This window comes from Macrosteles quadrilineatus, unplaced genomic scaffold (assembly GCF_028750875.1).
Source record: "Macrosteles quadrilineatus isolate MER2022 unplaced genomic scaffold, UCM_ALF_1.0 Scaffold_1__1_contigs__length_201487025, whole genome shotgun sequence".
Lineage (NCBI taxonomy): Eukaryota > Metazoa > Arthropoda > Insecta > Hemiptera > Cicadellidae > Macrosteles > Macrosteles quadrilineatus.
In genome coordinates, this window is record NW_026542594.1 from 25,613,752 (window position 1) to 25,629,040 (window position 15,289).

Below are 15,289 nucleotides of genomic sequence, written 5' to 3' on the forward strand. Positions count from 1 at the left end.
CCTCAAAACACAAAATTTCCCGATTTCTCTTTAGACCTTTTTAAAGAGCTTAAAAAAAAAAATAATTTAGTATGTAAAAGTATTTTTGTTCGATTGTTAGTAACGGAGAAAATTAGAAAAATTGTAAATTTAAAATTCCCATGTTATTCTTATGGAGAATATTGTCAAATGTTGTAGTTTGCTTTTTTATGGATATATTTTGATCAAACTTGGCAAATTTATTTATTTCGTACTAAGCTATCAATATTTTACTCAAAAACACACTTTATTAGTTTCCTTGTAGCAGCAAACCTAGGTACTCGTTAAACCTAATGTTATTAAAATATATTTAACTGAAAATCAATTCAGACAAATGGAAATTCGCTTAGTCGGCAGGTTTGCTGCGGCGGGGGTATTTTTTTGGTAATTAGGCTGGTTGTTTGCCAGATTTCAATGGTAAGATTTTAAACTTCGGAAACTTGACAAGCATCTGATCTAGTGTTAACAATCAATAGCGGTTAAATGGTGAAGCCGATCTTAATGAATTGGGAAACATTCTACGCAGACGTTTATGCCCTTCAAACTAACTACAGGAACTTTTTTTCTATAGCATGCGTTAGAAGATGTAAGCCAAAAACTGAAAGATGAATACAGGGATAGGTCGAATATAATGGGTGGTTGGGATGAATCCTAGAATTTTCGGAACCTCAGACAACAATATTAAACATAAAATTACATAGGGGGTCTTACTCTCATCACACCTTATCAGATAAACCTCTGGATGACCATCATGGAATAAACCACTATTTAATAATTCATAATCCATTTAAGGACAGGTTCTATGTTGTTACCAATTTTAGTAAAATTTCCCATCTTTAACTTTAATACTTTTTTCAATGAAATGGCGACCATACAAAGTAGGTAACAATCAATTGCCGTTATTGATTAATAAAAAAAACATTATTCGCAGAATTTTGTGTTTTCCAAACTAACTACAGGTGCATTTTTGTATAGCATGCGTCGTTTAGGAGTTGTAAGCCGAAAACTGGTCAAATAATCAACCTTTTGGCCATGTTGATGAAAATATCCCAACTTTGAAAAGCTACAGCGGCTAAACAGCTCAGCCGATTTTGACGTATTTAACATCAATCGACGCGGAATTTAATGCACTAAAAGACACCTTTGGACAACATTTTCCTTAGGATTCGTTATTTAGGAGTTAAGTGAAAAACTGAAAAAAGTTCAAAATTTTCATAGTTTTTCGACTCCCAAAACTTAAGCAGACGTCAGAATCCGTCGCAAACTCACAGGAGTCTTATTTGGGACCCCCAAAAGGTATTAAAACACTTTCCAGCTTTAGACGATTTTTTGGGGAGCACACCCTATATTTGATCTAATTTGCCTGGACTATTATTAAAATAAGAATTTTTTATTGACTCTTGCCTACAACAAAAAAATTTTCTATCAACATTATAAGAAACCACCTTTATAAAAATAATCATAATTAGGTTTAAACAAACTTGTAAAAATTTTATTTCATATTATTCTTTGTTCTTCAGCAGACTATAATGTGTAGTAGGATGTCAATGTTTAAAATAAATTTGAATTGGTATATTATTCCACTGAAAGTATTTGGCTTATCCGTGTTTTGAGTTTATTTGTGACTTTTCTATCAATGTCAAAAAATACATTTCTAGACAAGATTTTGAGTCGTACATAATTATACATAATTTTTAATAGGCCTAATTGTTGACTACTTTTGACAGATGTATATCTATTAGATGACACAAAGTTTGATGTGTAGTTTTATTATTCTCAGGTTGTGTGGTTTTTTTATCTGTTCAATGTTTTATTTTAACTATCACCACAGCGAATGATTGAGCTCACACACCTACTTCACAAATCTAAGTGATAAGATATCTCACCACACAGCCACACCCTTGTTCCGGATATTACCAGTTTGAGGTTTAGAGATAAAAACCTCTTCCTGGCTTTGATATTACAATTAATAATTATGAAATGCTTTTAGTCAAATGATGATTTGAATAAATTAAAACTATAATGCTCATTTTATATTTTTTTATAATTTTTTCAGAAATTTTATTTTTGATTCCTAATATTTTCAATTACTTTCTTGGACTAGGGCTGTTATACCTTCTCGAGAAAAATTAAGTCTGTCTCATTTAAATTAAGTGGTAATTTGTTTGTGTATTACTATCCTGTCCTATCCATGCCTGTTTGTATTATTTTAAGAAATCAATTTCACTAAGACTTGGCAAAAATATTACATTTGTGTAAAAGTTTGATACTAGGTAATTTAACTCATCCTAATCTTTTTACTAGCTTCCTTTTCTAAAAACAAACAATGTTGGCCTAATAAAAATACAAAATATAAATAATACTTTGTGTACACAAAAGTCAAGTTAACAATTTATAAAAATCAGGCACTGAACTTATTATACTATTTAAACTCAAGACACTATCCGCATGGGCCCCAAGCAAATAAGCATTTCACCCAATTGCATTAATGTGCCATTTTGTGCACTAGTTACACAAATAACTATTGTATTCAATATCAATTTTTAGTACCTGTTCTTGGTTTAAGTATCTCTTAATCTGGTCACTTGTGTTGCAGTGTTTGGCAGCAACTTAGAACAAGACTTGTCTAGTGACACTTCTGGATCCTTCAGACGACTCATGGTCTCTCTATGTCAGGTGAGAACGTGTCACAATTAGGGATGGACGAGATTGGATTTTTAGTTCGAGACGAGACGAGACGAGATTTTTTATTTCTCATAAAATTTCGAGACGAGATCGAGACGGGATTTCCCTTCTCATACACAACGAGAAATGCACGTTCAAAATTTTTACCTGATTTTGTAACTGTTTAAATACAAAAATAATGATAATACACAAGAATATTTACAATCTTTTATTAAAAAACATCAGCATAACATTTTTTTTATTAATCACGCCTAACTTATAAAAATGCCTACGATTAGGAAACATAGTGATATCAGTTAGGATAGAGTTCAACTTATCCTAAAATAAAATAAATCATAAAATGAAAGCAATATTATTTTTTATAAAATAGTTACTTGTTTTGACTTTTTATAGTAATAAAACATTCCTCACACTGCTTACACTTAACAAATCTTCTCAAATGTTATTAAAGTAATATTTTTAAAATAATTTAAGTAATATTTACATTTTAAGAATTAATTAAATAAGAACGCCTTCGCAAAGGAAACGCAACTACAACACGCTCCTGTATTGCGGGTATTGCATTGACTTTCTGCAGGAGTTTTTAATTTTTTTTTTTTTTTTTTTTTATTCTCGTCTCGATAAAAATCTCGGCCAAAAAGAAATCTCGTCTCGTGTAACGAGATATAAAATTTCCCGAAATTTCGAGACTTGACCATCCCTAGTCACAATATACATCTAGTATACATGTAGATTATTGGTAGCAACCTAGAACAAGACTTGTCTAGTGACACTTCTGGATCCTTCAGACGACTCATGGTCTCTCTGTGTCAGGTGAGAACGTGTCACAATATACATCTAGTACTCGCCTTTGGCTCGCTGGGGGCTCCGCCCCCAGGCCCCCTAGCTGTTAGTCGTCATTAGTATATAGTAGTTTAGTTGTAACAAAGAGGGTAAGAAAGCAGTCAGTGAAACAGTCAGTATAACAAAACAATTTACGAATATATTTGAGGAGGCTGGCAAGTTAATATCAATCTCAAACTTAAAGAGCCCCTTATGAAAAAATTAATCATAATGTTGCGGTAGGAGAATATGTTAGTAAAGTGTTTGGTCATACAACTGAGTATTTGGTCAAACGAAGTGATAGTATAATTGGCATTGCAATAGCGAAAATCGATATTGAAGTAATAATTATTTCATAATATATATTAGAGTAGATTGAACAGTTAATAAGTTGATAATTGTAAGCATTATATGAAGTAAATAGATTATAGTAAATATTCATGTATATATTTATGAAAATAGATCAAGTAATGTTTGTTTCCCTGTCGGTTAGCCATAAACTTTATGGCATATCCAGTTCCGCCACGAGGAGGCCAGGAAACGTCGGAACCATATTTACAATTGTTAACAAATGTACAAGCTAAGTTTTGTATAAGATAAGTAGATCCATAAGTATGTAGATTGATAAGTAAATAAGTTGATAAAAGTAAAGTATTATATGAAGTAAATAAGTTATAGTAGATATTCATGTATATATTTATGAAAATAGATCAAGTAATGTTTGTTTCCCTGTCGGTTAGCCATAAACTTTATGGCATATCCAGTTCCGCCACGAGGAGGCCAGGAAACGTCGGAACCATATTTACAATTATTTACAAATGTACAAGTTAGTAAACTTTACTAACTACCTAAAGAAGTAAAAACAACAACTCAACTAACTAATAAAAATAAGAAAAAAATATATACAACAACGGGGACTTTTGATAAGGCAGGCCCCCTATCGTACTGCCAAACTAGAATACTAAAAACACACGAAAAACGAAAATATATAACGAAGATATTAAGAAACTAAACTAACTACTAAAAAAAGAAAAAAATATATACAACAACGGGGACTTTTGATAAGGTAGGCCCCCTATCGTATTGTCAAACTAGAATACTAAACACACAAAAAACTACTTATTTCTAAACAAAAAAAAAATAACTAAAAGGAAATATGTACAACGGGGACTTTTGGTAAGGCAGGTCCCCTATGTACAACTGCCGGTGTTGTCAAGTCACGACGGGGAGTTTTGATGAAGCAGATCCCCTAGCCTACTGCTGGTGTCAAGTCCGGTTTAGAGTAGGAGATCGTCGTACACGATGTTTTTCGCGTACGCGATCCCACCTCGGACACGTTCGGGATGTACCAGAACGACAATATGGTCAGGATGTCTGACCCTACTTAGCAAGACATACAGTTGCCCGTGCGTGAAGCAATCGGTCCGTAAATCAACACCGACTGAATCTATTGTCTGACCTTGGCTCTTGTGTCCGGTCATGCAATAGGCCAACATCAGTGGGAACTGACGTCGACGAACACGTAACGGCGAACCCTCGACAAACGCGAACGTAAACGTAATCCGGGGAATTCCGATAGGTTGCGTCTGTCCGGGAAGTCTCACTGTAATCAGACGGTTGGAGATGCCGATTACAATGACTTTAGTGCCGTTGACGAGTCCTTCAGCGATGTTGAGATTCCTCATAATGAGGCAAACAGAGCCGATCTTCAGCCGCAGAACATGGTCTGGTACGCCCTTGCCAGTAGCCGTGTTCAGGAGTTGAACGTCGACATCCAGGCCATCGTCGTTCTCTCTGTCCACTGTGTCGGCGCTCCTCAGCTCGTACAGATGACCGTCAAGGGAGTTCAAGATGTGGTCGTTGATCTCCTTGACGTTCACTATCAGAGTCGAGAGGATTGCGCGTCGCGAACACAGATCAGAGTCGAGTAGGACGTTTGAGGGAAAGACGGAATCGACCAAATCAGTCAAAGACGTCACTTGTCTAATTCCGAGCAACGGAATTAGACTTTGTTCGTTCCGTCCCTCCAAGAAAGTGGTCGAACTAACAGTACCGTTGCCTACCCCGAGAAGGAAATCTGAATAGGCCGTGGACCTACTAGTTCGGTGAGCTGTGGTCAGGGCAAAGATTTTAAAGTGTTTCCAGAGATGGGAGGCCCGAAGTGAAACGCAAACAATGTCAGATGGCGTTCGAGCGTTCACGACGACGGGTGCGATCTGGCGGAAGTCACCACAGCAGAGGAAGATTTTACCACCGAATAGCTCACTGGAACGCATGAGGTCTCGCAGGGATCTGTCGAGAACCTCGAAAACGAACCGATGTGCCATCGGTGCCTCATCAAAGACAATAAGCCTTGCGGCTCTGATGAGCTCTGCTCGCTGGGAGCCGTTGGTAATGTTCCAAAAGCCGGTGCTGTCACCGAAGTCGAGCGGCAACCGGAACATGCTGTGTGCTGTAGTACCACCAGGCATGTTACCCGCGGCTATCCCAGAGCTGGCGACTGCCAGTGCAACCTGACGACAACCTCTCACGTATGCGAGGATGACACGAATCAGAGTGGTCTTTCCGTAGCCACCCGGACCGTCGAGGAAAATGATTTTCGACGACGTTCCGCTGGCTGGGGCATTGAGAACGGAGGTAACGTACTCAAATACACGGTGTTGGTCTTCAGAGAGCTTTGGCACCCACTCCTCCACAAACGCTCTCTGTTGATTTTCGCCGTGTAAGAGCAGTTCTCTGCCCAACTCCGTCGTGTCATCGTGTACATCGGGGAGGCCGTGATCTGCGACGCAAGAGCCCTGCCGACGGAGACTACGATCAATCTCGATGAGACCTAGCTTGTAGGCCAGTTCAACATCGAGAGGGTTACGCTCAATGTGGTCCTCGCAGATGGAATCACGGAAGGCATCCCACAGTAGAGCGGCGGGAGCTCCCATGTTGCAGAGGATCACAAAGAAAGAACGAAGTCTAGGGCCAGTCATGAAGGTGGTGGCTTCGCGCAGCGCGTAGTGGTACTCCTGTTCGTCTTGCACCAAGCCCAGATGCCGCGCGACCCCTTGAAAAGTGCGACAGTTTGGTCCACCACGGGACAGGAGGTCGGCATAACCACGGCAAGGAACAGACATGAGGAGGATACGAAGATAGTACTGTTCGGTCCTGCTTGGAGAGACCCAAAACAGTCTGCACACCTTCTCGCCGCGCTGACGGGCAGTGATGAAATGAACGCCGTCGGGATGCTCGTACACCTCTGCAGTTTTCGGACGCTTTGCGTGAAGTACGTACGTTTCATAAAAACCCTGGTATGTCACGTCGTCAAAGAGTGAAATACGAGGCCGGTCAAAGTAGATAATGAGTTTGGAGCTGTTTCTAGCGGCTGCCTCTGCCAGTTGACCAGGTCTAAATAGAACGGACTGCTTGCCCTCCAGGTGGACACAATATACATCTAGTATACATGTAGATTATTGGTAGCAACCTAGAACAAGACTTGTCTAGTGACACTTCTGGATCCTTCAGACGACTCATGGTCTCTCTATGTCAGGTGAGAACGTGTCACAATATACATCTAGTATACATGTAGATTATTGGTAGCAACCTAGAACAAGACTTGTCTAGTGACACTTCTGGATCCTTCAGACGACTCATGGTCTCTCTGTGTCAGGTGAGAACGTGTCACAATATACATCTAGTATACATGTAGATTATTGGTAGCAACCTAGAACAAGACTTGTCTAGTGACACTTCTGGATCCTTCAGACGACTCATGGTCTCTCTGTGTCAGGTGAGAACGTGTCACAATATACATCTAGTATACATGTAGATTATTGGTAGCAACCTAGAACAAGACTTGTCTAGTGACACTTCTGGATCCTTCAGACGACTCATGGTCTCTCTATGTCAGGTGAGAACGTGTCACAATATACATCTAGTATACATGTAGATTATTGGTAGCAACCTAGAACAAGACTTGTCTAGTGACACTTCTAGATCCTTCAGACGACTCATGGTCTCTCTGTGTCAGGTGAGAACGTGTCACAATATACATCTAGTATACATGTAGATTATTGGTAGCAACCTAGAACAAGACTTGTCTAGTGACACTTCTGGATCCTTCAGACGACTCATGGTCTCTCTATGTCAGGTGAGAACGTGTCACAATATACATCTAGTATACATGTAGATTATTGGTAGCAACCTAGAACAAGACTTGTCTAGTGACACTTCTGGATCCTTCAGACGACTCATGGTCTCTCTATGTCAGGTGAGAACGTGTCACAATATACATCTAGTATACATGTAGATTATTGGTAGCAACCTAGAACAAGACTTGTCTAGTGACACTTCTAGATCCTTCAGACGACTCATGGTCTCTCTGTGTCAGGTGAGAACGTGTCACAATAAACGTATAGGCTAGTATACATGTAGTATTGGTAGCAATCTAGAACAAGACTTGAATAGTGACACAAGACTTAATTGCCAGAAATAGTTTCTTCACCTGAAAAATGTTCTACATTGTGGAGTTGGTAACATATTTTCACTAGGCCTATATGTATTTATGTTTTAAATACTTCACAGGGAAGAAGAGATGAAAACTACATTGTAGATCATCATGCTGCTGTCATGGATGCACAGAGATTGCTGGAAGCTGGTAAGCAATGGATACTAATTATAAATATAAAATTAATTATGTATGCCTGCAACAGTTGGCCTAACACTTTTTAATAGGCTCTGTTTAATCTAATTCGTGTCTAGTAGTTTCATGTAATGTAACTCTAAATTTTAAAGTAGGCCTACAAAAGGCCAATGTATAATATTTTTTTTATATTTCACAAGCGCTATTTACTTTTGGTTTTAGTTTACAACACAGTCTGAAGATGAAAACATGATTTTCAAAAGCGCTTGTGAATATAAATACCCCCGCCGCAGCAAACCTGCAGACTAAGCGAATTTCCATTTACCTGGCTCGATTTCTACTAAAATATTCCCTAAAAATTGTCAGATTTATTTCCTATTTAAATAACATTAATTTTAGGAAGTACTTAAGATTGCTGCTACAGGGAAGATATTGAGGTGTTTTTTTTTATTGCAATGTTGATAGCATAGTCTTATATGTTGATGTTCGAATGTAAAATAATATACATAGAAAACTCTTGTTAATACAACAGATTTTGGCTTTTATTTATGTTCCAGTGGAATTTCAATTTATTATAACTGTCTAATTTATGTAAACTACTTTAAAGTACCGACAAATAGTGCATATTAACAATTGTAAAATATAGGCCTAGTGAAACATTGAGTTGAAGCCAGTGCACTCAAACGGCACCAACATGAAACAGTCATCACTCATCAAAACTGACTTGCTTATTTCTCCTATATCAAGTAATATTCAGTGTAATCATTGCTCAATAGTAACATCTGATTTTATCCCTTTGTACTGTATATTGTTATTTGTTTGTATAGGCCTACTGTGGATGGCTTGTCATAATCACACGCTACAAGTCTTTTGTTTACTTTTTGATTGTTATTTTGTTCAACCAACACTTACTTGGCAACCCATAAGGCCAATGTTTAATTTTTAAATGAGTTGTGTAGCTAAATACAAATTTTCCTGAGGTAGTGGCTGTTAGTACAGGGTGTCTACCAACCGGGAAATCCGGGAATTGTACTTAATTTTTTACTGGCCATGAAATGTACGGGAATTGTCCTTAAATGCCAGACTATGTCCTTAAATTTTTAATGGGCCATAATTTTATTGATCGCTAGTTGGTTAGGAGCACATAAAAGGTTTATCAGATGTTTGTTTACATTTTCATAATTTATTACTAGAGTAATTATGCAATAAAAATCCCATTAGCAATATCAAACCCATTAATATTTTATCACGACAATCAAGTGTCAAGTCAAGTACCTTCAAGAACTGTTGACTCAGTTAGCTAGCTCATAAAAGTTGTATCACTTTTATTCCTTTACAACTTCTTTTTTTATTACTAGGGCTTATTATGAGATTATATTATGAGGAATTATTATGAGATCCCAAACCTATTTTATCGGGAAAATAATAGCTTTATAATGGCTGTTAAATTTCACTTCTTATTTGTACTTTCGGCTTAAAGATTCAATTTGCCGAGGCCATTGCCTAGTGCCATAAAACTGTTTATGGTTTCACATTAAACATGTAAATAATCTACAGTCTTATTTTGTAAGTTAACCCCTTTTTTATGGATATTTTATCTTTCAATTGACAAAACCACAAGCATTGTTGTTTGCATTAATGTTTTATCACTATCCACTATGTAGGCCTGCTTGGTTTCAAATTATGTCATTGCGTTTTCTGTATCTTTGTCTTATATTGTTGGCTATTCAGGTTTCAATGTTTTTTGTTTCCCATATGTATGCTTTAAGCAATCTAAATCTTATGAACTAGAATTATTATAGTGACTTTGCTGCTATTATAACCTCATTGTTTGTTACCCAGTTTATATAGGCCCTCCTAAATAATTAGGTCTAGGCCTGGGTATTTTGATTCTTGAAAGAGCTGTAAAATATATTAAGAAAATGTAATTGAGCCTAGATAAACGACTAATGATTGCTATGTGTCGATATTAACTTTGCAAATGAAAATACAATAATCTTACTCTGTGCTTATTGCTTATTGGTAGCCGCTTACCATACCTTGATTTTGTACTAAGAACTGAGTAACAATGTGCATTAAAGATTTTTTTTTCAAAAGTAGTCGAGAGCCTAACGTTTTGCCAGGGAGAATTATGCCAAATTAATCGACCTGGATCGGATAAGCTATGTTATGAAGTTTACGTGCCCGATGGAGATATTTGTCGCTGTCGCAGGAGACAATGATTGCGTTTCTCTGTTACACTATACAAGCTTTACCTAAAGTATAGGTAGGCCTATGCTTGTTTACTTTCAATAAATTTCTATTTTGAAATTTTCTAACTCTTATCTATTATTATTTACTTTTCTCTCGGGCACAACTACAGTTAATAACAAGATTAATACAGTTTGACAAATCAGGAAAATTATTCGGTAGGCCTAATGACACCGACAAAAGTTACGGCAAAGTGTCCTTAAATGTACGGGAATTGTCCATGAATTTTTTATCCAGAATGTAGTAGACACCCTGTAGTAGCCAATCAAGTTTTTAAGGATATAAGTCCCTAATTCCAAAATCCTTTCGCTGGAGTTTCGCTGGAGACAGATAGACATACAGACAGACAGACAAACAGACTTTGCTTGTATTAGAGTATAGGATTTAAAATCTATAAAAGCTTCAGCCCCATAGGTCTGCAACTGAACCATTTTGATTTATTTATTCACATTAAACAAAAAAAAATCTAGTACTCAAAAAACTATCGACCGTTATGACATGAAAAGAGGTCTCTAGACATTTAGTTTTGGCACTTAGTTGCTTTAGGTCATTTTCATAATCATGTAATATTACACGAACCAGTTGAATGTCATTGGAACATTTTAAACTTTTTCACGTCATGACAGCTGCTACACACACAGTGTGTGTCTGTGCTTGCAGGAGAGCTGATGTTAGGTACAGACGAGTCTACGTTCAACGCCATCTTGTGTCAACGCAGCTACCCACAGCTGGTGCAGATCTTCATGGAGTACCAGCGCCTGGCCGGACATGGGATAGAAAAAGCAGTGAGGGGAGAGTTCTCAGGGGACATTGAAACTGGTCTGCTAGCTATCAGTAAGTATAACATACATTATAACCTTGCATACATTACTTAAAACACAAATAATCAGATAATCGTAAGAAGAAGGTCTGAAAAGTAGTATACTCAATTACAGTGAGACAAATACTAAACAATCCGGAATTGAATGTGTAATATTTAATATATAACCTCGTAGTTTATACTTAATGTGATATTCAACCCTGTATAAATACATGTATGTATGCATACCCATATACATGTCAAGACTTTAGACTGGTAGAAACTGTTGATTATCCATAGGTTAGATAAAGAAGGATCTACTGTACTTCTACATTACTAGTAGTTCGCTTATTCAGCGGGTAACGGGATGAGTGAGCGCAACAATGGAAGAGTCCACCCGCACTTACTTTACCGGTGTCACTGGTGAACACAATATTATTTGTATGGGTAATTCCACCAAATCTCTGTTAACAACAATCATAACTTCTCGTCCATTAATTAACCAAAGTCATTGGTAAAATTTGTCGTGGATATCCAACAATTATCAATATGTGGTAAATCCATCGTTCCTGTACGTGTTGTCTTTTGTAAATTCATCTCTTTAAAATTATACACAATATTTTTACCGATCAACGTTTTGTTTTAGAAATGTTTCCTTATTTGTTATTAGGCATATCATAAACTAAACGAAGCCAAACTGAACTAATCCAACTTAACCTAATTACTGCAACACAGTGTACAAGAGTCTTCTAAAAAAGATGGTATGGCTTAAAATGCATATATATATAATACTTACAAACGATAAATAAATCAATTATAAAATGCCTTTATTTACGAGCGTCTCTCTTCCCATAGCATTTTAGTATTGCAGATACATTAATCTAACTGCCACAAACTGTTCCCACAGTTAGAACTGCTCGCCTTTAAAAATTCCTTCACCACTTCCTACGTCCTGGACCTGTTTCCCTCCCTTTCCATATCATTTTAGTATTGCAGATACATTAATCTAACTGCCACAAACTGTTCCCACAGCTAGAACTGCTCGCCTTTAAAAATTCCTTCACCACTTCCTACGTCGTGGACCTGTTTCCCTCCCTTTCCATATCATTTTAGTATTGCAGATACATTAATCTAACTGCCACAAACTTTTCCCACACTCTGCAATGCTCGCCATTACTCGCCATTACCACTTCCTGCACCACTTTCTACGACGTGTACCTGTTTCCCTCCCTTCCCATAACATTTTAGTACTACAGATACATTTATTTACATGCTACAAAGGGTTCCTATACTCCAAACTGCTCGCCTTTACCCACTTCCTACAACGTGAACCTGTTTCCCTCCCTTCCAATATAATTTTAGTAATTGCAGATACATTAATCTAATCGTCACAAAATGTTCTTACACTCAGAAATGAAATGAAATGAAAAAAAAATTGTTTATTTTTTAAGGCAAAGTTAGGGCCATTTTCAGGCAAAGTTAGGGCCACATGGCCCTTTCTTACACTTAACCTGACATTCAAAATATAACAAAAATAATGTTACATTGGGATAACTTAATCTAATTAAACATAAAAATATTTAACAATTCAAGTAGGTACCTACATATCTCAGAAAAAAAAGAAAAAAAACATACAAATTTAACAAATAGAAAAACACATTTCCACACTCTCGCATACACGCATCAGCAAAAGCGCAAAGAAACAGTAGCCCTAGGACACGCCAGCCGAGACCATCTTCTCAAAATAGAGCTTTTTCAGTGCCGCCACAAACTGGGAACGCTTTTCTAGTGTCTTAATGTGCAGGGGTAGGCTGTTCCACAGATGACAAACGGTAATAACAAAAGCCCTGCCATAAGCTGTGGTCACATGATGAGGTATACGCAATGTGGTCGAAGAATAACGAGACATTCGTGAACTACCCTGAGACACAAATTTAAAATCGGATTTGAAATATTTTGGGGAGATCTGCTCGCCTTTACCACCTCCTTCACCACTTCCTACGACGTGGACCTGTTTCCCTTCCTTCTCAAAGCATTTTAGTATGAAAATAAACTAACATTAATTTGAACAATGTAAAAAGCTGCCTAATAGCAAAATTAGGGATGGTCAAGTCTCGAAATTTCGGGAAATTTTCGGGAAATTTTCAATCTCGTTACACGAGACGAGATTACTTTTTGGCCGAGATTTTTATCGAGACGAGAATTAAAAAAAAAAAAAAAAAAAAAATTAAAAACGCCTGCAGAAAGTCAATGCAATACCCGCAATACAGGAGCGTGTTGTAGTTGCGTTTCCTTTTCGAAGGCGTTCTTATTTAATTAATTCTTTTAATGTAAATATTACTTTAATTCTTTTAATGTAAATATTACTTTCATTATTTTAATAATATTACTTTAATAACATTTGAGAAGTTTTGTTAAGTGTAAGCAGTGTGAGGAATGTTTTATTACTATAAAAAAGTCAAAACAAGTAACTATTTTATAAAAATTAATATTGCTTTTATTTTATGATTTATTTTATTTTAGGATAAGTTGAACTCTATCCTAACTGATATCACCATGTTTCCTAATCGTAGGCATTTTTAATAAGTTAGGCGTGATTAATAAAAAAATGTTATGCTGATGTTATTTAATGAAAGATTGTAAATATTCTTGCCTATTATCATTATTTTAGTATTTAAACAGTCATCTAACAATGTTACAAAATCAGGTAAAAATTTCGAACGTGCATTTCCCGTTGTGTATGAGAAGAGAAATCTCGTCTCGATCTCGTCTCGAAATTTTATGAGAAATAAAAAATCTCGTCTCGTCTCGTCTCGAACTAAAAATCCAATCTCGTCCATCCCTAAGCAAAATATACATATTTGTGATGTAAAGGTCAGTTTTAATAATGGACATATTCTGTATATAACTGCCGACTAATATTGTAAAGTTCACTTTATTATTCTGGAAATTGTATAGTTATAATTTCATATATTCATAGACGTCAAACTGTTTACTCCATGAATGAAAATATTTAGAGAAAAGTTGTTCTCTTTGCCTAAAGTAGACAACAAAATTTTACAATCAAAATGTAAACAAATAAAAAGAAGAAGAAGGTAGCTTCTAATGTTATTCTTATGGGACAAATTTAAAAATTTATTTTTAGGGTTTTATAATTACTACTGAGCGGAATCGTTGAGAATTTTAATGGTATCTTCCCAGTGGTGTCATAATTGTCTGTGCAAAATTTGATCGCTATCAGTTTAACGGTTCTTGAGTTTTTTACGCGAACACACAGACGCACAGACAAGGGGATAGCTAATCTCTGACTCCGCTATACACGATACATAGATTCGTTCACTCATCTGTTATTGTTATGTTGAATGATAATATTTCTTAAATTCAAAACAAAAATGACCATAAAAATAAGAATTATTAAACATAATTTTTATTCTTAAGGCCCTGTACACATGAGGGGGGCAGCCGCCGCAGTTGCTATTTCGCGGGAACCGCGGCGGTTGAAAGTACAAAGGAGCAAATGGGACCGTTCACATGCAACCGCCCACTTCCAATCAACCGCAACGAACCGCGGCGGTCGTAGATTTCCCTTCGACCGCCGCGGCTCCCGTGCGATTGAAGTTACTAGAGTTGGAATGAGAGCGTACACATGAGGGCGGTAGCCGCCGCGGTTGACTGCAGTTGCTACTATAGGATCACAGACATCTGCGCGCTTGCCCTGTGGACATCGATCTCTCTCTCGCTGTGTTGGTGAAGTGTGTAGCTGTGGCTGGAGTTGATGTAGTGCTTGTAGTGTAAGTTAACAATGGCCATGCGTGCTGCTATGGAACCAGAAAACTTTGACACTGAACTGTCCATTAAAGAAGTACAAAAAGAAGATACGTTTAGGACATAAACTTAAAAAAGAATGCGTGGCAAGAGTTATTTGAGTTTTTTGCTGAAAAGAATTGTCAAGTGTTACGCGTTTAAAAGAAAAATAATTGGGTAAATACAGTACTGGCTGTCGAGCGACGGTCAATTCACACTGCAACCGCAGCGTAACCGCGGCTCCAACCGCTGCCATGTGTACGCTCCTAGGCGGCCACCGC

General features: G+C 37.0%; 1 protein-coding gene across 8 annotated transcripts in view; it reads left to right on the top strand.

Annotated features, from left to right (window-relative positions):
- The window catches only part of LOC129005309 (annexin B9-like), a 78,684-nt gene that overhangs the window by 49,334 nt on the left and 14,061 nt on the right, over positions 1–15,289 (top strand). For all 8 annotated transcript variants that reach the window (XM_054434165.1, XM_054434172.1, XM_054434200.1 and 5 more), the window contains 3 exons: positions 2,615–2,694; positions 8,098–8,170; positions 11,066–11,239. In XM_054434165.1, the coding sequence (XP_054290140.1) occupies positions 2,615–2,694; positions 8,098–8,170; positions 11,066–11,239 (327 nt within the window). The remainder of the gene's footprint in view (positions 1–2,614; positions 2,695–8,097; positions 8,171–11,065; positions 11,240–15,289) is intronic.